General features: G+C 38.1%; 1 protein-coding gene across 1 annotated transcript in view; it reads right to left on the reverse strand.

Moving 5' to 3' along the window:
* The window catches only part of TMTC4 (transmembrane O-mannosyltransferase targeting cadherins 4), a 56,006-nt gene that overhangs the window by 13,766 nt on the left and 15,645 nt on the right, over positions 1–26,595 (reverse strand). Inside the window, exons 6-12 of the mRNA XM_058824978.1 lie at positions 17,994–18,091; positions 15,805–15,897; positions 12,133–12,294; positions 11,173–11,375; positions 7,838–8,009; positions 7,619–7,750; positions 125–204 (exon numbers count right to left, since the gene is read on the reverse strand). Coding sequence (XP_058680961.1) covers positions 125–204; positions 7,619–7,750; positions 7,838–8,009; positions 11,173–11,375; positions 12,133–12,294; positions 15,805–15,897; positions 17,994–18,091 — 940 coding nt within the window. The remainder of the gene's footprint in view (positions 1–124; positions 205–7,618; positions 7,751–7,837; positions 8,010–11,172; positions 11,376–12,132; positions 12,295–15,804; positions 15,898–17,993; positions 18,092–26,595) is intronic.

Raw genomic sequence — 26,595 nt, forward strand, 5'->3', positions numbered from 1 at the left:
ATATATGCAAATTGCTAGCTCTGCAACGCTGCAGAACATGAAAATGAATACCTAAGCATTTTCTTCATGTTAAACATGAAAGCAATTTTAGGAAATATCTCTAAAGCAGTAAAATTTTTAATACCTTACAGCTTCTCTGTAGTATTTGATTGCAGCACTTTGATTTCCTTTGTCAGCCAGGTTTTTGCCAACATTGTAGTGCACCTGAAAACACAGGTGGATATTCCACCAGATGCCACACAGTCAGATATTTTGTGGAATCAAGTAGCTAAAAATTCTTTCTCTAAAAAGAAACAGTCAGCAGTTGTGTCATTCACTGCTGGCTTTTAGTGTAGGTTGATTCTTAGGACTGGATAATTCATACAACGAAGACAGTAAGACAATATCTGAGGTACAGATCAGCTTACCTATTCCAGCTATTTAAGAAAAATTATTAATTTCCTAGTTTTATAAGTGAGGTCACCACACCTTTCACAAGGCACTTTGTATGGAGACCTCCTGCTCCTAATTTAATTTGTTTGCCAGGTAAGAGAACGTTTGACTCAAATCAAATCTATCACAGCAGAAGCAATGTGTCAACCTTTATTTTCATTATTGCATAAACTAGAAGAAACTCAACATTCACAAAAAACCCAAACAAAAGGTAACAGACAGGCAAAATTATTGTCTAAAGATAAAAATGTATCAAAGAGCATTTCTGAAATAATACATATACTAACACGTTGAAGACTTTGCCTGTTAAAAACTGAACTATGAAGGAAGGATCTAGAGCTTTCAGACTACAGGGAGAAGATGCATCATCCTAATTTATGGCAAGAGTAAATAGGAATAAATATATTTCAGAACAATTCTGAGTTAGAAGACATCTCAAATCCCACTTTAAGAGAAATCTCAGAAGATTATGTTACCTGGTTGAAAAGTATTGTGAATGCTGACTCTTGAAAAGAGATTTCTCAGCACCCAGACCAGGACTTATTATTTAGATTACTTTACTATTTGAAATTGAATTTATATATTTCATCTAAAACAAACACATATGCAAATTTTTTTTCAAACTTTGAAAATCAAATTTCAAAACAGTATACAGGAATAACTCCAGATTGAAGTCCAAAATGATAGGTTCATAATGCACTTATATAAGTCTAATTCACCTTCTACATTCAAAAAAGGATTTTATCTGACATGTCCATTAACTGAAAACCCCTAATTGCAGTTGACATAGTATCTGGGACCTATTGATCCAGCACACATGAGTGTTGGAGCCTAGTTGTTATGGCATTTAATTGTTGAATTTCATCTCTATGTAACTATTGTAATGTGCAGTAGCATACCACCAACAAATAGAGTTAAGGACATTTCCCATGCTGTGTCAAATGGGAGAAAAAGTATTTTCACTGGTTTTACAGAGAGCAGAGATGCTCTAAAGCTTACTAAGCACACACAGAGGCAGCTCCTCACATTTTAAGATATAAAATAGCACACAAATTCAGCACCCCATAAAAGCAGTTCTAGCACAGCTACCACGAAGAAAAAAATCCTGGCACTGTACTGTACATTTGTAAAAATATGACAAGGTCCATGGCAAAGAAGCAAGAGAATGGTACATTTACATCAAGAAAAAACCAAACAAAGATCCATTGACAGTGTCAAAAAATACAAGAAGCTAGAGCAACATTTTCTCAGGAGTCATTTAAGTAAAATGAAATACCCTGAAAGATGTTTCTCAGGACTGAATTCTATTTATATATCTCTTCCAGAAATTATTCAGAACACTAAGACTCTTAACAAATTGGATTGCTCTGATTATATACTGAAGTTCACATATTAAAATTTTACCCAGATAAAGACAAATTGTGGCAACACAAAAGAAATACTTAAAGATTTCACTGAATACTGGATGTTAGCCCTTGAAGTAGATAACTTTACACTTCAGTATCAGCAAACAAAATTATATTTAACTTGACTGAATTTCATTCTTTAAGAAGCTTTACAAAATGAAATTTTACTAAAGACCAGGACAGAGCAGATGAGAAAAATCTTGGTGTACACCAACCACTCAGTCTTTCACATGTCAGCTGTCTTGTGTTATGAAACAGCACTTCACTTTCTATTTTTCACAGGTTTTTTTTTTAAAAAACATGTAGTATCTTCACATCCATTTTTTCCCCAAAAGTACCAGCAGCAAGAATATTTTTCTCATGTAAACAGAACTGTGCAGTCTGAAGAAAACTGAGATATCAATTCTCTCAAGTCAAAACATCAAATGAAGTATTAAGTGCACAGGTACATTTTGTGAGCTGAACTAAAAAGATGTACTATAGTCTATTAAAACTGATTGCACAACTATTTAAATAAACTATTAACATTTTCAATGGTGTATTTCTTTTGCCCTCAGCTACAGCTCCTGTGTGAAAGGAAATGATGTTTCTATACAATACTCCCAAAAATGAAGGGCTCCTTGCTGTATGTAAGTTTTCTAATTTCCCTTCAAGTGAAACTGTAGCTTTAGTTCCTCTTAATATGGTAGTGGACAAAGAAATGAAGAGGAAAGAAGCCCAAAACCAAACACATCTAAAGAAGTGCCCAGCCTACCAGAGACATCCAACGACAAAACCAGCTCTGCAATGGGTTATAGGATGCAGTGACATCCTGCTCTAAAGAGCAGAAGCAGCAGAGGGTTTCCAGGCACATCCAGGCATCTGAGAGGTACTTCTGCCATCCAGCTGCGTCTCTCACTTGCGTGGCCACGGCAGAGAGAAGCCAAGGTCAGCCTTTAGCTCACTGAAGGCAGGCCTGCAGTAACCACTGCTGTCTGCTGAGCACAGGGCTGTGCCTCTCCTGCACAACACAGGTGCTTTCTATGGACCAGTGGGTGGGAAGAATCTGGTTTTAATGAGGGGCTGGTGAGTTATTTAAAATTTCATCTGCAGAGGTGTGGTTCTTCTGTTTCTGACAGATATTGTGCATGCCAGCCTGGGAGGGAAGATTTTCCTTTCCTGGTTAAACATTTAAGAGCCCTTCGTTATTAAATGATTACATATTAACTGGAAATGACGTATTACATTATACTCAGATGATCCTTTATCAATCTTAAACAGGCAATTACTTTACAGTAATAGCTCTAAAAGGAGTATTTCTCAGGGATGCATAACAACACAGTATTCTCAGAAATCTAAGAGATCAGGTGAAAATACCCTAGGGTAGAACCTACTTTCAACAGGCATGTGTTGCTTAAGTTGACATAGCCTAGCCAAGGGATAGGCTCTGTGTATTTGTCTGTCCAATACCTCAATCAACCTAAGAAGCCAGTATAGAAAAGAAAAAGCACTGCATATTATTCTGTGCCAGATATCCATAGTACTTGAACTCTTATTTAAGTGTTAAATTTAAACAAGGAGAGGAAAAAAAACCATTTTCCTGTACAAAAATGAAATTGTTGCCAGACTGATTTTTTGCTTTTGTTTTCCCTCAAAGCAGAACAGGAAGAAATTGAAATGTAATATCATCTTTGAGGAGGTATGCCCCCCGATCAGTTGGAGCATTACTATTATCACCAATTTTACTCTCTCTTCTTAGCTGCTTAATCTCTTTTTCAGCAAATATGAACATTTACTGAAAAGGATGAAAGAAAAGCACAGATGTCAAAATTTCTCCAGGAACATGCAGATGCCTCTGTTCAATGCCAGCTTGTGTCATCAATCTTCTCTTTCTTCTACTACTAAACCTCTGTTTTCTAAATAATAATAATAAAACAAAGCTTTTGTGATATTCACATCTTGTTTGTGTACGCAATGTTGTCTAAAGATTCTTCTGCATGACCGTGCTTGTATACACAAAAATTGACATCTAAAATGGTGGCAAAACACTGCAAATAGCCCATATAAACACAGCCCACAGCACTTAAGGTAAATTCCTCAGAAGATAATCCCTTTTTAATATAGAGCATAAAGAAAAAAATCTCAATATCTAAAGGAAAGGCCCTCTAGATCAGCTTCCTTAAGGATCAAAGATCAGATCCTCAGGCAGCATTAAATCTTGTTCTGTAACAAAGAGGTTTTACAGGACTTTTTAAGAAAGTATAGAAACCAATCTCACTAACTTATTGTACCTTTTCAGTATTGGCATAGTTAATCTCTGGCAAACTTGCATCTATAATGATTGCAGTTTGCATAAAGCATAACTTTCAAAGTTACTTACTCAGTATGTCAAGGCAGATAGTTGTGTTGGAAGTATTTTAACTTCCTTGCTTATTATTGCATAAAAATTGCTACTGAAATGGCTACTTCTTTTCAAAAATTGCTACTGAAATTGCTACTGCTTTTCAAAAATTATGTTTATTAATTTCTATCCTTTAAAGAAAAGCCAGCAGCAAGGAAAATGTAGAGATTATGTACAAAATCACAACAATTTACAGTCACTTAAATTCAGTTATTTCAAATCCAGGAAAAGAAAAATGCTGGGTAGTTCCCATGTGTGTAACAGTGTAACTGCAATTATTTATTTAGAGAATCAATGAGAGGAAGTCATCCAGGAATAAAGACCATCTCTGGATTCTTAACTGCTATGACTTTTCTAAAAGCTGACAAAAAATAACTCAGTTCTTCCAACAATGCAAACATTTCCAACAGCAAAAAAAAAAAAAAAAAAAGGCAGCAAGATGAGCATTTTTGGGAATAATCTTTAAACTGGAAAGAAACAATGTTTAATGACTTCAGAAGGTGACGAGCAATCAGCAATGTCTATAAATAGTGAACAGCAGTAGGAGAGGGTCAAAATCTCACATAATCTTACATATCCACATCTGCTCCAGCTGTCAGGACTTCTTTTATCATCAGTGGAGAGAAAGACAAATCTAGGATACAGTCCTTCTGACTTAGGTCCCTCATTTAGTTCTAGGAGAGGAGCTAAATGCTAAAAGAAACAGCTTCTTCTCCCTCAGAGAAGAATCCAATCCACATAGTATAAAAAAAGGTGGTAGGGAAAACAATCAATGCAGAGGCACCTCCTGTTCAGCTAAGGAAAATACTGCCAAATGTATTAAAAATGTGTATTGTTTCAGTCTAATGACCTTTGAAACAACCTGAGTGCAGGGCCACACAAGTTCAAACATGTGACATGTTCCTGGACATGTTTAACCAAGATCTGTAACATACTTGTTTCTCTCTCTTAAAAAGCCCTACCTACCCACCCACCACGTATTTTTTATATATATATATATATATATATATATATATATATATATATATATGTATATAAAAAACACACACACATATATATATAACATATATATTTTAAAATATTGTAAATAAATAACATTTGAATAAATTTAACAATATTTAAAACATTTAAAAATCTGTATTGGGAACATTTTTAGAGGTTAAAATATTTTGTAGCTTCATTATGGTACCTGATTATTTCCAATATATTTTAAAGTCACTGGGCAATGTTTATTAAAGTTGATCTTAAGTGTCATCCTCTTGAGCCAGATGTGTCAAGGCACCAGATTCACTACTGTGCCACACAATCTCATTTAACGCAGTTTCCACATTTTTATCTAAAGGATATGTTTAAAGAAATGAGTCTTGAAATTAGACAAGGCAGTGCTGTTACAACTTGTTATTTAGAATTCGGGTAAGTTTACTCTACTTCCCACACTGACAATTTGGAATTGAAAAGAGCTGTACAACAAAACATGAACAGCTTTTTCTGCTACTGAGGATTTGAGATTTTGAGATCCTGATACATAATGGAAGCAAAGCATGACCACATTACGCATATTTAATATGTTCCAAGAACAACAAGAAAAAGCTATTATCTGTGTGCCATTCTTTGGTCTGCAGCAGCCTCCCACTGAAATAAATGGGTCACTGAAAGAAAGTCTGTGGAGTCATTTTTAAAGGAAGCCTGCAATTTCAAGACAACTGAAGATCAAAACAAAACCTGGTTCAAATTTTTACATTTACCTTTATCAAAATTAAATAACCACAGCTGAGTTCATAAAGAAAACAAGACATAGGCCCTCATACATGGACTCTCTAATGTTCCCGCTTAGAAAAGTTCTCAACTATTGTGATTTCAAAGTTACATCCTTCAGCAAAACTGGAATGTGAGCCTACCATCCTTTCCCGCTTCACATCTCCATGCTTTCCCCTTGCACAAGCTGTCACCAGGAGAAATACAGCTCAGGCATGTCTGCAGTGCCCAGTGTTGACAAACACAAGCTCATTTTGCCTGTACATTCGCTGGCTTTACACCAGCTGCATTAGCTCAGTAGCTTGTGCACAGCTCATCGGCTCAAGCCACAGCTTCCAGCCAGGCATGGCTGCAGGCCAAGGAGCCTGGAGCACAGGCAGAGACTGGGGATCTGTCTAAAGCACTCTCACCATGGCAGATGGATGGAGCTGCACACAAAGAAAACAGATTGCATTTGCTCCATTTATAGCATGCGCTTGTCATCCACAAGACAAGATATACTGAGGTCATCATTAAAAAGAAGATGGTTGCCTACCACTGCCACACAATAAAATACAACAGCTCTTTCCTATGTATTAAAATCTCAGACTATTGAAAGATGCCACCATGTTGCAAATACTGGCCATAAATGTTTTTTACAGCTCAGTGTTCCGTATCTGTATTCCAGTAAATGCTAAGTTTATCATTCTCTTTGTGAAGTTGAGCCTTCACAGGTTCCTTTTTAAACCCTGTGTCTTGATTGGCATTTTCTAGATACCACTCTAGATTACAGGAATCTAATCTTTTAAAACATCAATGTATTTTTATTGACAAGCTGCACATTCCCACTCCCAGGCTCTTCAAAGAGTCTCTTTACTAAAATTCAGACAACATCAGGGCTCAGGGGTGTGCTCCAGCAGATCACTCTTGGCTGTCAAAGGACTGCTGTGGAGGTCACCTCTGTTGGAGGCTGGAGTCAGTCTGTGATGCTGAACACTGCTGCTCAGCTCAGTGAAACATCCTATCCAGCCCCACCATCTTACTTGTTCCCTCACTAAGCCTGCAGGGAAAATTGCAGCTTTCCTCAGTGCCCGTGTCTGAAGAGTCTAGCCTGCTCAGCTGCTGTAAAAAAGCATAAGTGGGAGCAAGATTTTACTCCCACATCCTGCAATTGCATTGATGATATGCTGCTTTGTCCCTCAGCTGTGCTGGCTTTATATACCACTGGAAGGTTCACAGAAAGGATTCTAAAAACAGCATAGACATTTTTCAGTTGAATACATTACTACAACTTACTAACCGTGTTTTGGTATTTTTGTTGCAATAACTTGCAATTATACACACAATTCCTCTAAATAGATTTTATTAGCACTATATCCAATTTGACTTGATGCCTTTCCTGAAGTGCATTCTCCCCTCTCCCTCACCTCCCCACTCCCACCTCCAAGTTCTGAATTACAATATTGTAATTTGCACTTTCTGGTATTTTGACTATGCTGCCACTGTAATTTAGATGTCTGACAAGTCAATGTCATTCCTGAACCGAGCAATACTGTGAATAACACTGTAGCACAATATATTAACTATGTATAATACTTCCTTGACCCCACATTTGAAAACAAAAAAAAAAGAAAAAAGAAAGAGTAGAAGTCAATGAGTGACTTACTTTTGCATTCAGAGGGCACACAGACAATGCACTCCTAAAAAGCTGTTCTTCTGACCTCCACTGACTGCTGCGGAGCGCACAGCGCACAACATTGATCAACAAGATTCCAAGTACTGCCACAGCAAGAATTTTCTTAAGGAAAGAGAGGCAAGTTAAGAAACAAATCATGCAATTGAACTGCTTCATCATCAACAACTTTACTGATTATTTTGATGGTACCTTTTTCTTGGCTTGCTTACTCAAGAGACTAAATCCATATGTAAAGAGAATACAATATCCAATACTGGGGAGGTAGATGACTCTCTCTGCAACAACAAATCCTACTCGGAAGAAGAGATTACTTGCAGGAAGAAAAGGGATAATAAGAAATCCAAGTCCCAGTGTAAGGATTCTGCAAACAAGAAACATTCTCAGGTTAACTACAAATCTTAACTAAAGTACCTTTTCTACTTAACATATAAACTTTATTTAAACATTGTAGAAGGATGTGCATATAGGACAGGGAAGCACTTTAAAAATCATTGCTATAATTTTCAGAAAAGCAATATTCATGCTTCCAGGCCAGAAAATAGCCCCATTGCATATTAATTATATAACTCCTGTTTAAAATACTGGAAAAGAAATGGTAAAAGCTATCTGTCTATTTTTGGACCTAGTAAGACAGTAATGGGAGCAATAAGTCACTGTTAAAGAAGAAACTTTGGTGCACATTCAACTGAGAGGGTGGTCTTTCTCCTAACAAACACATCAATAGTAGAATCCATTGTGGTTAACCACTTGAAAGTTAGTAACCTACTCTCTTTCTACAGACAGAAGAGACACACAGCTTTTGAGAGCAGTTTGTTTGCTTTTTTTTGGCACCAATGTTAGCATCCTCAGCAGGTAGCTCTTTATGGACTATACAGAGCTCAGACAAAAGAGTCTAGGTACCTCACTTTTACAGAGCTGACATAAGGGAGTAAGAACCTCAGGTCCATGTTAGGTGTTTCTTACAAAGGCCACAGGCATGGTAATTGTCTATTCTAATTTATTACAAATGACTCTCTACACTGTAAGGTAGATGCATCCTACCTTTTCTCATCCCCACAAGTCCTATCTTTTATCTTCACTTTTTACTAAAAACCTATTTAGCAATAAAGGCTTAGTGAGTGCATTTTTACTAGAAAGTAGGACATCACTAGCAGCAAGAGTTCCAACCCCTCTCCAAAATGATTTATCTATGCAAATAAGTATGGGAACAGCAGAAAGGCAGGCAGGTACACTGTTAACATTTGAAGGGATGAGAAGGAAGAAAAGAATAAGATTTTGTACTCTGAACAAACACACAACTCTGAATTACCTATGTTGGTGATAAAGGGAAAACTCTGGAAAATGTGGAAGCATTTGGAAAGCCTGGCTACCCAGGACATGGAGAAGGCTGAGGTATTCAATGACTTCTTGTCTCAGACTTCACCAGCAAGTGCTCCAACCCCACTGCTCAAGTCACATAAGGCAAAGGCAGAGACTGGGAGAACAAGAAACTGCCTGCTGTAGGAAAAGGTCAGGTTCAAGAACATCTAAGGTGCACAACTCCAAGGGATCTGGTAAGGTGCACTTGCAGATCCCAAGAGAACTGATGGATGAAGTTTCTAAGATAGTGCTGAGCTCCTACCCATCCTACTTGAGAAGTCATGACAGTCTGCTGAAGTTCCTACTGACTAGAAAAGGGGAGACATAACCCTCATGTTTTAAACAGGGAAAAAGGCAGACTCAGGAAAGTAGGTCAGTAGGTCACCTCTGTGCCTGGCAAGACCATGGAGCAGATCCTCCTGGAAAATATGCTAAGGCACCTGGAAAAGAAGGAGATGATTAGTGAAAGCCAATCTGGCTTCACTAAGGGAAAAATGTGCCTGACAAATTTTATAGCCTTCTACAATGGAGTTACAGCATTGCTGGATAAAGGAAGAGCAAGTGATATCATCCACCTGGACTTGTGCAAAGCATTTGACACTGTCCAGCATGACGTCCTCATCTCTAAACTAGAGACATGGATTTGACAGCTCGGCCTCTTGGTGGCTAAGGAAGTGGCTGGATGGTTGCATGCAAAGAGCTGCAGTCAATGGCTCAGTGTCCAGTGACAAGTGGTGTTCCTCAAGGGCTGGCATTGGGACTGGCACTGTTGAACATCTTTGTCGGTGACATGGATGGTGGGATCAAGTGCACCCTCAGCAGGTTTGCCCACAACACCCAGCTGTGCACTGGAGGGAAGGGATGCCATCCAGGGGCACCTGGATAGGACAGGTGGGCTGATGCAAAACCTCATGAAAGCAAAGTGCAAGGTCTGGTGCTTAGGTCAGGACAATCCCATGAACAAAGATGGGCTGGACAGAAAATGGGATGAGAGCAGCCCTGAGAAGGACTTGGGGGTGTTCAGTGATGAGAAGGTGAACATGACCCAGCAATGTGCACCTGCAGTGCAGAAAGCCAACCATATCCTGGCTTGCATCAAAGAGCATGGCCAGCAGGACCAGGGAGGTGGTCCTGCCCCTCCTACTCTGCTCTGGTGAAATCCCAGCTTGAAGTGCTGCCTCCAGCTCTGGGGCCCTCAAGATAAAGAGGACATGGAGCTGCTGGAGTGAGTCCAGGGGTGGGCCATGAAGATGAGGACAAGGCTGCAGCACGTCTCCTATGAAGACAGGCTGAGAGAGGTGGAGTTGTGTATCCTGGAGAAAGAAGCCTCCAGGGAGACCTTCTAGCAACCTTCCAGAGGGCAACAAGGGAGCTGGATATGGACTTTTCAAAAGGACATGTAGTGATAGTGCCTCATTCCTGGAAGTGTTCAAGGCCAGGATAAACAGGGCTTTAGAAACCTGATCTTATGAAAGGTGTCCCTGCCTGTGGCAGGGGGACTGGAACTACCTGACCTTTAGGGTCTCTTCCAACTCAAACCATTCCATAACTGAGCAGCTGAAAAATTTCAAGGAACTGAGAAATTAGGTCTACATAAAATCAATGGTAACAGAACCTGCAAAGATAAGCAGAAGCCTTAGTGAGAAAGAACAGTTTACAATAATTTTTTTCGTTCCTTTGGGTGGGGTACAAGTTGTTTTCTGAGTAAATACTATGGGTCAAGCATTTTACTTTTTAACTGTATGACCATGGCCAGTATTTCTACCTGCTTTCAAAGTCCATCTCCTCTCTTCCATTATTAAGAGCAAATTAAAGGAAATGATGACTTGTAGGAAGTACGGGCAACAAGAAACAATTTCCTACTGCATTTTGAGCACATATTACTTTTTACCACCTATAGTGTTAAGGATCTAAAAACACCCTTTCAGGAGAAAAAAATAAAGCAGCCATCCATGCCTCCTCCTCCAACTCTGTTTCCTACTAGTTGGTGTACAGTGATGGACCCAAACTGGGATAAAACTGTAATGACAGCTATAAATATTTATTTGAACTGCATTTGCTAGACACTAGTTCCACTGAATTGTTAAAATTATCAGTAGTGGATTTAACAAAATAATACTGTACTCAAGTTGGCCAGGCATTTAAAATTCATCACTGTCTCTTACCTTCTCTTATGGCTGTCTTCTGAGCACAGAGCTTGGCATATCAGACCAATTAGGCAGAACCAAAGTGCTGCTAGTGCAATTATCCTCCAGTCGCTGACGGATTTAATGAGGGGTATGCAGCCCATTGACCAATCAAAACACAGCCACCAGGGACACAACAGCAACCATGCATTCAGTGAGTAGTAGTAATTATAGTTTATAGCCTGTCAGTCAAAGAGAAAACAAACATTTATTTGATAGTAAACTTGGGGGGGCTGAAGAAGGGGGCAACTTTAGTCCATCTCTCTTCCCTCACTCCCCTTGTAACACAATAGAGGCCATGAATACTGTTAGACTACAACTATTTACATATCCATTACAATTACAGCTGTGAAGTTAATTTTTAATTTTCTTTTAAACATAGCTAGGTGGCTCTCTAGTTCAGAGAAGGGAAATGCAATTCTGTGCTGTCCAACCAATATTCATAGATGAAAAGAACAATCTCGTACAACAGGAGAAAACATCAAAAGACATCATCCACTGTCTTAATCTTTGATTCTCCATCTCCAGAAAGATCCTTAATGCCATCAGAGGAGTGTAGGCAAGACATGCTCCATATACACCAGACTAGAACTTTGTGCTATTTCCTTTAGTTGTGAAAGATGAAAAGTCAAGCACAGTATGTGGAAAAGGGATGAAAATCAGCAAAAGCTACTTTCTTGCATGCATGGGAAAATATGGAGTAAATGGAAAAGTATTGCAATGTGCATGCTAAATTGAATGCAAAGAATATACACAGTATACTATTAAAAAAAATTGCAGAGAATCACCACAGCAGCACAAGTGAAGGTGACTTATCACACATATCTTGAAATGTAAAAACTGCTCACTTTACTGTTTCTTAGAAGCACAGAAAACTTAATTTTATCACAAAAGACAAAGGTTCTGAGCTGGCCAGAAAAAAGCAACTTTGTAACTTACTCTTACAAACAGACTGTCAGCGAATGAAGCTGGGTTGTCCACTTCGGTGAAAGCTGGTGGCCCTGTGCCCATAATCCTCCAGCGGATATAAAGTATTCCAGCCCCTCCACACATCAACAGAGCTGTCCTGAAAAGCAGCCCCTTCCTCAACAGCCCAGCATTCTACAGGAAAGAAAGAAAGAGAGAAAGAGAGAAAGAGAGAAAGAGAGAAAGAGAGAAAGAGAGAAAGAGAGAAAGAGAGAAAGAGAGAAAGAGAGAAAGAGAGAAAGAGAGAAAGAGAGAGAGAGAGAAGAGAAAGAGAGAAAGAGAGAAAGAGAGAAAGAGAGAAAGAGAGAAAGAGAGAAAGAAAGAAAGAAAGAAAGAAAGAAAGAAAGAAAGAAAGAAAGAAAGAAAGAGAAAAAAAACCACCTCATATAGAAACAGTATTCATTCTCTTATCCAACACATTCGCATCCTTTTCACCTCTATCTCAGAAAGAAAAAAAAGCTATTCCTGTGTGGTTTTGCTATTAGAGCTGACATTTTAATGGGAAAGTATTTCTTGCAAATATTTTAATTTCCTTTTCAATCAGTAAACAAACTTGTTACTACACAAAGACTCTTCTACAAATCCTCCTTAATTCTATAGCTGATATAGTTTTACATGGCAATTTCTGACAGGGAATTTGAGCAGAATACAGCCTTTAGTATACAGCATATTAAATTAATTTATCTTTTCTTTCTAAAATGGACGATGAGTACTTTGGGGACTTTGTTTTAAATAGCTATTTTCAGCTGTCTGCTTGTCATGGAAAAAAATTGTCCACTTAGGTATCTTTAGAGGTAAAATTACAGGTATGTACCAAGAAAAATGCACAGTTAGGAACTAGGAGGAATTAGAAACTGAATTAGAATTGTCACACTCAAAAACTTGATTAAAAAGCTAATGACAGAGAGGCACCCAAGTCACTTACTTCAGGGCAAATGACCCAAGATCAGAAAAAGTATTAAATTGTGTTTGATCTATATTAACTCAGTTGGTTTACATCATGCATTTTATAATATACCCTCCAGGCTGTAAAGAAGGCAAGTCACATAAAACATAAAGAAATGATGGTGTAGACAGTAAATCTGACAGACTTTTGTATCTTTTTCTCCAGAACATATAACACTTTTCTCCAAGCACACATCATTTTCATTAAAAAAAAACCCAAAAAAACCACAACCAAACCAAACCCAAACCAAAAAACAAACCAGTGTACACTGTAGAGATTCTTCAAGCTTCACCAGTGGAGACTGGAAACAGAATCATCAGTAAGTATAACAATACATCAGTCAAAGCTTTAAGATGGCACAATAATTATGATTATCTCTGAGTGGAATATGCTCTTTAGCAAGGACCACCACAGTTGTTTAGGATGTCAATATCAGGTATGTCTGAAGTTTAAAAAAAAAAAAAAAGATAGGCTTCCTGAACAAAGACAGACATCAGTGCACTGGCTGAAGATACTTATTTTCTAAAAGGATGGAAAAGTTAAATTAAAAAACAATTTTCAGATTGCTTTTTTAGTATTTGTAATTGACAATGGAGTCATGATAAAATATTTAGTTGAATATCTAAAGATAAAGCAGCTTGTAATTTTGAGTTTACATAAGCAAGCCTTTGTGCTCAAATGATTGCTTCCAACCTGGACATCTCAGTAACCAAAATTACTACAAGGAGGATTTAGGAATAGTTTTCCTATAAAATAGCTTTTGGACAAAATTGTGCTATGAAAAGAACCCACATATAGTGACTATTTATAACTGCTTTATGACAGATTAACAACAAAATCTCTTAGCCCAGGGCTTCGTTTCATTTAACAGTACATGCAGTCTCTTAAAGGCCAGATTTCACAATTGTCACAAAATCTCTCAGTAGGCAGAATGTGAAAGTGGAAGAAGTGTTATTGTATCCTCTCTGATTCAGAACTAACTGAAATCTGGCATGAAACTGAAACCTGTCTCAATCAAGAAGAAAAAAAATGTTCTTACTTGAAGAGTTTTTAGAATCTGCCTTTCAACAAAGCAAAACAATCTTAGATATACTTCCTTGAAAGCGCAGAACAGATTTTTGCAGGTAACAGGAGCTAAAATTAATTACTTCTGCCAAAAGAATAAGAGGGAAAAGGCACATCTGATATTTTCTTCAGTGAAACAGAACCATTTAAAAGTTCTTTTGAACAGAAGCACCACACTCTGAGCACTTCATGCTTAGAAAGTAACCCTCCAAAAAGGTTTGCCTCTGACATTTCCTAGAATCATAGAATGGTTTGAGCTGGAAGGGATTCCATGGATATCTTTTGCTAGATCAGTTTGCTCAAGGCCCTGTCAAGCCTGGCCCAGAACACTTCCAGGGATGGGGTTCCACAACTTCTCTGGATAACCTGTCCCAGTGCCTCCCCACCCTCATTGTAAAGACTTTATTACTGTCAAACACTGGAACAGGCTTCCTAGAGAAGCCACTGGATTAGTCAGGCACAATCTGCCCGTGGTGAAGCTGGGCTGGCTGTCTCCAGCCACCTCCCTGTCATTCATATGTTTTGCCATAACTTCCAGGAGGATCTGTTCCATGATCTCACCAGGCACTGATGTGAGGCTGACTGGCCACTTATTCCTGAGCTTCTAATTATTACCTTTTGTTTCCAGCACTTAATTCTGAACCAGCTCTGCTGTAGATCCCTACAGCTCTAGATGCTTCCCTTGTCATATTCCAGTTGACATTAGTCTCCTTATACAGCAAAACTCCCCAGCATTCCTATTTGCTGCCTGAAACACTCCTGTAGTCCTCACTTAGCCCTTCTTGGTCAAATCTATTCTTTCATTTCTAGAGAACCTACTTCCCCTGATTTCCCCTGCAGCTCATTTCACCCCTTGCAAAGGAATTTAAAAGCCCCACAGGACTTGTGCCACTCAGAAACATTAGTGAGACTCCTCTGCAGTGAAACCACTGACTGTAGCAAAGTCAAAGGAATATTCTTTTGGATAAGAATCTTAGCTGTAGTAGGCTGTAGGTCTATTTGGCTGTTATCCATCATTGATCTGAGGCCGATTGTTTCTCTTACTTGCTTGCCAGTGCCAATACTAGGTGCCAGGCTCCACTTGAGACAATACCAGATAAATTGACACCAATGAGTCAGAAAAATCAATCCCTAGCAACTATCAGTGCTTACCTAACTTCTTTTAAACTACAAAGCTACTAGGACCTATTAACATAATATATTTTTAATGTACTTGTCTAACTCTGTCATTGAGAATCTGAATAAATCTCTCCCTCTCTTTATTCTGACCAAACCATTCTGAGTACCATTTCAGGTGTACAGTTACTGACCCTGGAGAACTTGTTGCATCAAGCAGTCAACTGTTCCATACAACATTTTTAACATATTGTTGAGAAAATTGTGGAAGGGGTTTTACTATTCAAAGTGATTCTAACAATACCCCATTACTACTCACGTTGCTGCAAAGATGCCTTACTAGGCTGACTAACAAGACCTTTTTGGTTGTTTGGTTGGTTGGTCTGGGTTTGTTTTTTCCTAATTCTCAACAACAACAAAACTGCCAGAAGCTGAATCTTTGTCTTTTAGGACATAACTGTCTGAATGGCCAGAATGAACAAAATCTGTAAGAATGAACAAAACATCCAAGGACTCACCTCCAATGACTTGTCTTTATACAGTAACTTTCGAATGAGCTCCAAAAGATTTATCTTGTTAATCACCAGTGCATCAAACACTGCATTCAAACCCTAAGGAGCCAAGACAAAAATAACAGCAAAAGATGAAGCAGCTAACCATAAATATTTTCTTTTAAATACATCCTGAATTGACTTACTGTACATCTTAATTCTGATTCCAAACAATTAGAGAGATACATTGGTAGCAATGATGGCAGAATGGTAAATGCAGCTCAGAATAGCAGAATAACATTTTACTGTAATGAGAATTCTCCTGCTACATGGAATAACCCTTCAGGGAATACTATGCACCAGCAAGCTAGATAACATATGCATGGTCACAACAGAATTCTGCTCTCCATCTTCTTCCCCAAATGTTCTGCAGTGTAAATGCTGCAGTCAAAAGGTAAAGCTTCTATCCGTAAGGTGGAGTTTCTTTAAGCCTTCTACTTATTTTTTGTTGTATGGTATCTTTGGACTTCCAGGTTTCAGAAATACTGTTTTTAAAGGGTACGGACAAAGGCTGAGAAAGATTTAACAGAGCTATCAGGCTTGCTCTTCTTGCAATTACAGCAATAAACACAGTGCAGGTTGCTGGGGAAAAAAAAAAAAGAAAACAAGAAGATTTCTATATGACATCAGCCACTACACATAAAACTAGAACATATTCAGGGCTTTGCAGGGTTACACTTGCACATAACTACCTCCAAGCAGGAAAACAAAATGTATAAATGTGTCCAGGGGTAATTCTGTTGAGGTTACTGGCAAAATCAAACCTTAGCATCTCAGCATTTCTGCTTCAAAGTTTCAGCATATCACCACGGTAATTCTTGAGTATTTATCCTATATTCTAATAATTTCACAAATTAACCAACAGTTCTAAAGACTAAATAGGAACAAAACCCAGTAAAACTAGTTCCAGGTGAAGCAAAGGGCTGGTACACAGGGAGGCCACAAGCCCCTCACTAACAGTCAGAGGGAAGGGACAGAAGATAGCTTAGAGTGTGGCTTGGTTCCATGTAGAAAGGCCACTTGGCAATTAAAAGGCTTTTGGCTCACTCAGATGGAAATAGAAAGGCAAGAATTCTACTGAAAATCACATTCAGCCTCCAAGTAATCTTTTTAATGGGTGATTTAGCCCTTTATCCCTCTGACCTGTGCCCCTTAGCACAACAGTAAATATAATCATCCTAGCAGTGCAACAGCAAACAAATAAAATCCCAAATCCAATAATAGTTCTCCACCTGATAGCTCAAATAGTTACTTCATACTGCTAGAATAAACTACACATTTTAAGACAATCCCTTACGCTTTCTTTACAGACACATTTGGAAAACACATCACACATCTACAAACATCTATTAAAAAAATATCCCAAATCAAGAAGTTTTCTGTAATTTCTTTTCCCTTTTCTTCTAGCAAGGACAAGAGGGTCATTGCTGCAAAGAATTTTCTGACTCTGTTCTTATCTATGTCAGCTAAAGCTATAAACTGGATTATTAATAAAGACATATGGCTATATAAAAGGTAAAAATCATAGATACAGCATTTCAGGTGGCCAGTTTGGTCACCCCAACCAGCATTGTCTTCACTGAAGTTATAAAAAGCCAGACCACAATAAACATGAACAACAACTACATCTGTTTCCACAGACACATCATTAAATAAGGGACAAAAGGAAGAAATGCAGTACTAGAAGTGCTAATTAGGCCACAATATAATTATAATTAGGGCCATAAACAATGGCCCTAATTGTAATTACACTGTTTGCAAAAGCAAGGGAATGGAGCTTTTAAAAATGCTCTCCTCCAGTTATATCTTTGTTCATGAGCCTTCTCTTCACAAGAACTTTGTAGTCCTGCTATGTCAAGAATTTAATTCAAAACCAAGGGCAACAAAAGTGAAACTAATGTTGTAAACTCTTTAAGCTTTGCAAAAATATCTGCAACCTGCTTACAAAAGCTAAAGTGAAGGACTCTAACAAATTGGCAAAGATACAGTTAAGATGAATCTATGAGAATACTGCTTTTTGTCAACATTAATTAGTTTTCTGAACAGAATTAAAGGGGTGCATGTCATTAGCTGTGGAGAAGATTAATTTCTGTAGACTTTGCAACTATACCTGACAGATGTTGAGGTGAAAATTCAATTAATAAGAGAATTCTTACCAGTATTGTAATTCCTTGTTCTTTGCACAGCATGGCTATTGCACCTAGGACAACACTCACCAGCACCCAGAATACAGAAAATGTATGTCCTTCCTTATCTGTTAAAATAAAGAATGCCATAGCTTTAGGCATTTTATACATTTAAAGTTAAATTAAAATAAAAATTTCAAAAATAAACAGCATTTAGTATCACAGTCTTTTCTACCAGTTAAGATCTGGACATGCAGACTTAAAAAGCATAGGGCACCTCCTGCAATATGCTGGCATTTGTTCCTTTATTGCAGTCATTTTCTGCTCTTGGAGACATTAGAAATGTTCCTATTTGCTTGATGTTTTAGCCAGATTAATTAGAATGGCAGAAGCCTCACATAATTTCCACAATTTGTCATCTGCAAAGGTTAATTCCCAATATTTAGAGATATTTATCATCCTTAGCTATAGCTCTGTCATTACTGGCCACTGTCTTCCTACCATAGGAAGCTACCATAAGAACAAGAAATTCTTTATAATGGTTACTCATGAAGTGTCACACACACAAACTGCTTTAACTGCAGTCTAGTCTACAAAGGCACAATGAGCTGCTTCTCCAGACCTGCTGCATTTAGCAAGTGCCTCATGTCATTTTATTATCACTGCAACAGAATGCCACGGAGCTCAGAAATGTCAGCAGCTGAGCAGAAGCAGTTATCCTTGCACTCAGGAAGCAGTTTTACAGCAGGGTGAGGAACTCTGGGGTTAAGAGATCAAGAGCCACTACAGCTTCTACTCAAAGGAAAACTCTTTAAAGACTGCACCATGTAGCAGATTTTGGGTACTACAAGCAGGCATATCTGAGATGAATAACACAATCAACCCCACTTCAGCCAAGGTGCTATCACACACAGAATACACAGGTACTTCACATAAAAATCATATCTGTCACAACCTCTACTCCATAGGTGCAAACAGCAGAGGAAGGCACTCTGCTCATTCAGAGGCAGTTTCTTGATTCAAGCAACAGGGGCCCTACAGGCATCACAAGAATCAATCTTTGACTTGGCGTGTGCAAAAACAAAGCTGAACTCTGCATTCATTGACTGAACCCCTTTCTTACTTTCCTTGATCTCTAGAGCAGTTCTTCTGTACTGCTAATGCAGGTTCGACCCTCAGTGCTTAAAGAGAACTGCAATAATGGTCTGTGGAAAGGGTAAATGGCAAGATTAAGATATTTCACCAGAAGTAGAAACCTACGCCTAAGCTAGTACACTAGGCTTCCTTTATAACTGTCCATGAGAAGAGGACACCTTTAGGGATTAAGGTAACTTAATTAAATGCAGCTGAACCCCCTTCAGAGCTGTAATTCTGCACTGATGATACAGGGAAACCAGTCAACTTCAACCTCAAATGTTGCTGGGGTCAGATACAAATCATAACCATAAGTGTGAAAAGGATCTGCTGACATTGGCCTCCTCTTTCATTTTGAACCAGCTAGCAGAGAGCTCCAAACTTTTAATATAAATGTGTCAAGGAACAGGTTTTGAGGTTACTTCTAACCTAAAAAACCCCTTTCTTACCTAAGACTTCTAAAGTTTCAACAGAGTGAATACTAAGATGTTTGAGATTCATCATTGCAATACATAGAGGGAATTTGATCCTTCTCCCTCCACTCCAAATTATGTCTCCAGAGGTGAAGTAAAACTTAACATTAGAGGTGCAAATGTTATAAAGATTTTAAAAAGTCTTCTTTTAGGAAAGAAGTCATACACATTTGAATAATGCAAAAAAAAAAAAAAAAGCCAAGACAATACAAAACACACAATGACTAAAGAGACATTGGAAGTAGAAAAATTAAAATGCAATGGGAAACTCCAGCCCACATCAATTATACAGAAGAACAGCTGAGGGTCGCAACTCATGGAGGAAAGAGCTTCAACATTCCTTCTATGAGTACTGCTAAAACAGAAAGAATTCTGTCTAAATACATCCCTTCAAGGAGCTTTTCAGACTTTGCAGTACAAGACTGTTCAGCCAGCTCTTGAAAACCACTTTTGGTGGTTTTTTTGTCCATTTGTTTGTTTTGGCATTTTTGTTGTTGTTTTGTTTTTTTTTTTTTTTTTTTTAATGTAGAAATCAACTAGCACAGAGAATGCAAGGATAGAAGGGAAAGTAATTGACTGTGCTCACAAAATGACCGTCAACCATCCTTAGTAAGTCTAAAAAGGAAAATAGTGAAGACAGTCAATGCACATTTACTGTGTTTATGGAAGTAGACTTTCTTCCATTGAGATGTTTCTTCTTCTCAGAATCAAATTCTAGTGGGAAGGAGTCAGGACAACTAAGCACTTCTCAGAGAAGCAGTATTCAGTACACAAATACAAATTATCTTAACACAAAAGATAGTAGGAAATATATATAGTAAGAGGCCAGCTGGCAATTCAGAAATGCTTTGATGATTCAAAATATAAGAGTAATAGTAAAAAGGGAACTAGGCCAAATCATCAAGGACAAATGTAAAAGCAGCACATTCACACAGAAAATCTAACACAGAAAGGTCACATTGCAAAATGAGAAAAGGTAATGTATGTAAAGAACAAATCCCCACAGTTCCACAGATATATTAGTAAGAAGAGTAGTGAGGAAGGAGTTATTCCAATATTCATTGAGAAATAAAATGGACAATGCCAAGAAAACAGAAGTGTTCTCTGTCTTTTTCCTTAATCTTTTCCCAAAAAAGTCAGTTGCAATCAGATGGCAAGTACAGCATCAGCAGAAAGGGAGGAAGAACAAAAGCAAAAACAGTGAACTACAGGACAGAATTCATAGAGAAGTTAATCTGTTTTAAATTACTCTTGGTTACAGTCACTCAACAGGTTCTATACAACCCAGAGTAACCTCAATCGTTACCTCAGAAATAATGAAAAATACATGAGAATCCAGAATCTCAAATAAAATAAAATAATGCCTTCATATCTACTTTTGAAAAGGAACAAAAATACAAAAGGATAGACTACAGATACAAAGCTAAGCTGATTGGTCAAAATTACAAAAAAATCACTACACCTAGACAAAACATTTTCTAGGTGACACTCTACAACATAAAAGAATATGATTAATTGCTTGCCAAATATTTTAGTCATTTATATAGAACTAAGTATAACTCTTGACTTGGACAGAAAAAAAGTCCTCCTGATAAAAGGAAATCTGTAAACATCCTATGCCTTGACTTTGCAAAGGCATGAGAATAACACTGGAAGCAGTGTGAAATATACCACAAAAAAGAAGGGCTACATGAAGTTGTTATAGAAGGGGGATAAATATCAGCTGGAAAACTAGAGTAAGATACCAGCTTGCTGTGAAAAAAAGTAAAGATAACATTCTGTACTGGATTCTTCCTTTGTTATTACTCCATTTGGATGTTGGAATAAGAAATAGGCATATTAAGACCAAAAGTGCTGCCAGGCTGCAATGGCCAGGAATCATACAAAGGAGAAGTCAGAATTCCATTGGCAAACTGGAAAAAACAGAGAATCATATAATAGCTTGAAGGGACCTTATGGGTCACCTGATTCCAAACCTCTGCCATTGGCAGGGACACCTTGCCCCAGACCAGGTTGCTCAGAGCACCATCCAATCCAGCCTGGAGAAATGGTCTAACCAAATAAAGGAAAACTGAGGCCATTCAGTGGGCACAAGCTCAAAGTTGTGCGTAAACAAGTTTGTCTTTGTGTGAACATCCCAAGTCTCGGATGCAAGAAATATCTCAGCTTGCCCAGCAAAGTCAAGCTAAGCATGGACTTGCAAAGATGATAAAAACACACAGCAAAAGAGAAATAATATTCTCCTTAGGACCTTAGAAAAGGTCCTAAATATTGAGCATAAAAGACCTGGACTTCAATAAGGCCTTTGGCACAGCCTCCCATAAGATCCTCACAGAGAAGCTGCTGCTGAACAGGCTGGATGTGCAGACAGTGAGGTGGACTGAAAGCTACCAGAATGGCTTCTCCTGAGGGTGGTGGTCAGTGGCTCAAAGTGTAATCAAAGGCCAGGGGTCAATACTGGGTCCAGTCCTATTCAACATCTTCATTAATGACTTGGATGATGGGCCAGAGGGCACCCTCAGCACATTTGCTGAGGGACACCGAGCTGGGGGGAATGGCTGATACACCAGAGGGCTGTGCTGCCATACAGAAGGACCTTGTCAGGCTGGAGAAATGGTCTGGCAGGAACCTCACATGGTTTAATGTGGGGAACTGCAAAATCCTGCAGTCAAGCCTCCTGGACAATTGGCTCTAGGTGACCCTGTGTGGGCAGGTCAGATGACCTCGAGACTACTCCAACTTCAAACACTCTGTGATTCTGTAAACAAGATCTCCTGAAAAGCACAATCTCTGTACCTTTGTTTTCTTTTGCAGGCTCAAAAAATCAACAGTTATTCACAGAATTGTAATATTATCAAAATTCATCAGTGAATAAACTTCAAAGAGAAAGAATTTTAATTAATAAACATTTAATTTCATGCTTGTTACTGGGTCAATATGCAGAACACCCCTTCATCCCCACCACCCCCTGTCTCAACTGCAGAAATCTCAGTAAACTCAGCTGCAAAACAGATACAAAAGACCACCATTCAGCAATGCCTTCAATTTAATCTTTTTTTTTTTTTTTAACAGTGAGTTAAAATGTAAAGCACTGCATAAGTGCTTATTATGAGATATACACATGCCAACAGAAGTAATCAGTCTAACAAAGCATATTCCCCTAATATGGTGCTGCTTCCCACCAGAAAAATCTTGTGTCAGAAAACGAAACTGATCTCTCATTGGCACCTGTGCCTGGTTGAAACTGGTACACCATATTGTGAGTGGGCATCTTGCCACTCTAACAGATGGACAAAATTGTAAGCATGCCAAAGAAATAGAGTACTTGCTTATTTTTCTTTTAAGCTGGAAAAAATATAGTGTTTCTACACAAACCCAAAAAGCGTTGCTCAGATGGTCCCTCTTTAGGAGTACATGAAGTCTGGAAGTTGAGAGGATTCAATAAAATACCTATGTAAACCATAAACAAGCTGTAAGAGCTCCTCCATTTAGACTGCTAGACTTGAGTATAAGCATCTCTAGGGCAAGGATGCATACACAAAGTGTTTTATAGTGTAGCACTGACTGATCCTAAATTTACAAGCAACACATTGACAGTGGACTTAAATACTAATCCTATTTCAAGAGACCTTATTTTCTGGTGTCCTAAATCTACAGGCCAATGAAAACAAACTCCTTAGAAGTGAAGCATATGAAGAAAATGCTACATTTAACTACCAAACTTAGTTTTATTGTAAAGCCAAACTAACACTATCCAATTAATTACTATCAATTCAGACACTTAGGCATTCAGCATTTCCTTCTTCCAACCCAGCTGAGCAACTTAAGAGTCAGCCAGGTGACAGCTTGGAGCAGTTTATGGAGTCACCATCTTCAGGTGAAACACAGCAACTGGTTCTGTGAAAGCACCTACTCCTCTGAAGGTTGAAGCAAAGTAAGTTATGTTGAGCTTCTGCAGGAAGTTTTAATTTTTAAATGAAATGGCTCACAAACCCTCCTATATTCCAATAATGTGCCTTGTCTGTGGGGATCTTCCAACTAAATTGCTACAAATATTCTTCTAATCAAGTTCTAAGAGTTCCCTGCTCATGAATTGCTAAGCAAAGGGGGAAGAATTATCTAGTCTTAAAAGATCACGTAAGAATCCACTGTTAGAATTAAATTAAGCCCAAGATCTCCTTGTGTATCTCCACATGCACATACTACTGCAGTTCAGCTCAGTGTTTCACAAAATAGTGATATTACAGTAGGAAATGCCACTCCTAAACATATCCAGCCATCTCAAACTCATTACCTAGAGGCCACACTGAAAGAAGCATCTATCCCCTGAATTACAACATCTTGGAGAAGTGAAAGTCAGCATTAATTCTACCAGAAAAAAGTCACTGTGTTTCCTCAGCCAACTAAATAATGAAATTGTTAGGTGTTTCACTTACAACTATTCCCTCCCAATGTGTTTAAATGCGAACAGTAGGGCACACAGTTGAAAAATCAGGGCTCACAGGTTTAACAATAGTAAATACCCCTTGACCAACTGCACAATAGCTAACAAATTCCCCATATCTTAGCAACCATCTCTCTCACACAGGAGACTTAAATGTTTCCAATCTGTAGGAAAACTTCCATAATATAAACCTCCAATATTCACAAAACTCATCACTACTTTGCATGCTTTATTAAATTAGCAATGAACTAGTAGATGATTGATTGAGATCTACACAGAATAAAACAAAACAGAAACACACAACCAGAACAAAGTAATTTTTAGATGTCACAGCATATGAGCAAAGAGCTGATCCCATATTTAATATCTGCACCAATATTATTCACATGGACCAAGTCATGAACTCCTCATTTTAGCCCATTCAGAGATTGCCAATGCAGATGGCAAATACATGCAACTGGATCACTGTCAAAACTGAAGACAAAGGAAGGCAAAAAATGAACACTACAGCAGTTTTAAATTGCCTTATGAATTCCCAGAGAAGCTGCATTAAAATTCAACAAAGTTAATAACCCACAATTCCCTTCAGAACATACCTAAACAGTTGTCAGCTCTTGCTGTCTCCAAAGCCTATGCAGTGGATTTGTCCCCACAGTTGTGTTTAAAACAGCAGGACAGAATGAGAACAACAGATTAGTTCCTTGCAATTATAAATGTTATCCTTTCAAAGATGCTAACTTCAAAAATGGTATACTGGGGAAAAGTAAGAGAATTGTAGAACTTCAGTAAGACATAATTATAGCCCACATAATTAAATGCCTATACTTAAAAAAAAAAAAAAAAGAAAGCTTCCGATTCTGGCTAAAAGAAACTGTCTACCCAAAAATCCACTGAAACCACAAATAAATCAGGTAAACAAGCTGCAGTATATCTTGAGCTTTACAAAAACCATTATTTTCCTTTGGAAGTTTTCCAGCCTGACACTGATATTTTTCTGATCTCCTGACTGTTTTCACTATTACATATACTTTCCCCATAGTACTTCCAAATCCTCCTCAGACATTTCATGAGTTCTTACTCCCACGCAGAAAAAAAATTGTAAATCTTCATATACATTTTCTCAAGTGAAAAGAAGCATGAACCAGTCTCCCACATACAATTTTGACCCCTTTTCTTGAAAGAATGACAATTCATTAACTGTGTCTAAACTATTGAAACATACAGATTTTTTCAATTGAGTCATACACAAATTTCACATTGCCTTGCTGAAAGAATAGTCAGGTTCTTTATTAAAAACTTGGATAATCTGTCTGCTAATAACATTGGGATGCTGCTGGTAGCCAAACAATATATGTTACTGACCCAACCATATCATCAGCATCACATCAGGCTTTTCAATGTTTGTTTAACTCAGATGCTCACTTAAAGTTCATGAAACAAAAACAAACTGGCATCAAACATGTTTTGGTAACCATATTCAAAAGACAATACAAATGCAGTCTACAAATCTTGATGGTCTTAAGAGCTGTACCCTCTTTTAAGTGCTCCAAAAGAGTCGCACTACAATGTGTCTATCTGTAACAGTTAAACAACAAAACAGAAATCAATCTTTCATAATTCTCCCACTCTTGTAAAAACTTGGTGAGCTAAGCTCTATATAAATGTGACAGTCAAATCCAGGGACAAAGATATGTGCAGCTGACCTACAGTGTAGGGCCATGCTTGCCTTTAATATACAAAAAGCCCAGCAGGACAAAAGTGAAAAGGATGTTGGTACCATCCACTTTTGTGTAGGATCACCATAAAGCATCTCTATTTGATTAGGAACATAAACCTGATACCTGAGGGATTTTTTTGCTAAATGTTTGGTTATTTTGCTAAAAAGCCCTGAGGGGTTTTTGGTTGTTTTTTCTCTCTCTTTCTCACAAACAAAGATAAATTACCTTCTTGGCTTGACTTAGAAAATGATGTAATAACAGTTCTTAACTTGCTCTAGAACTAGCAACATGCATTGGCACTATCACAGATATCCTGGATCTTGAGGATTTGACATCAGAAGGACAACAACACTCTAAAATTATATGTGCATATTTTTAAAATGCATGTTCTTATATTCACAGTGAGACTAGCTTCCATTTGGGATTGACTGCCTCAATCTCTGCAGAATCAAACCCAGCTAAAGTCAGATAAAAGTTCTTTACTCCTTATTTAACCTATTATTTGAGAATACCTAGAAGAACTATTCACAAAAGAAGGAAATTCATACCAAGGGTAAAACTTTTTATTTACTTTGCAAACCCACTGAAGAGTCATATTCTACCACAGCCACTTCCTCATATTTGGTTACCTTTTCCTAAAATCTTTCATACAAAGAATCACAGGAACAGCTCAGTTTGGAAGGGGCCTCCAGAGATCACCAGGTCCAGTCTTTGCAGGAAAGGGAGCCTAGACAAGATCACCTAAAACCCTGCCCAAATGCATGAAAACCCCCAGTCATGGGGACTCTGCCACATCTCTGGGAAGACTGTTGCAGTGATTGTTCTTGCTGTAAAAAAATTCTTCCTTACATCAGGGTGAAACC

Source organism: Ammospiza caudacuta, chromosome 2 (assembly GCF_027887145.1).
Source record: "Ammospiza caudacuta isolate bAmmCau1 chromosome 2, bAmmCau1.pri, whole genome shotgun sequence".
Classification (NCBI taxonomy): Eukaryota; Metazoa; Chordata; class Aves; order Passeriformes; family Passerellidae; genus Ammospiza; species Ammospiza caudacuta.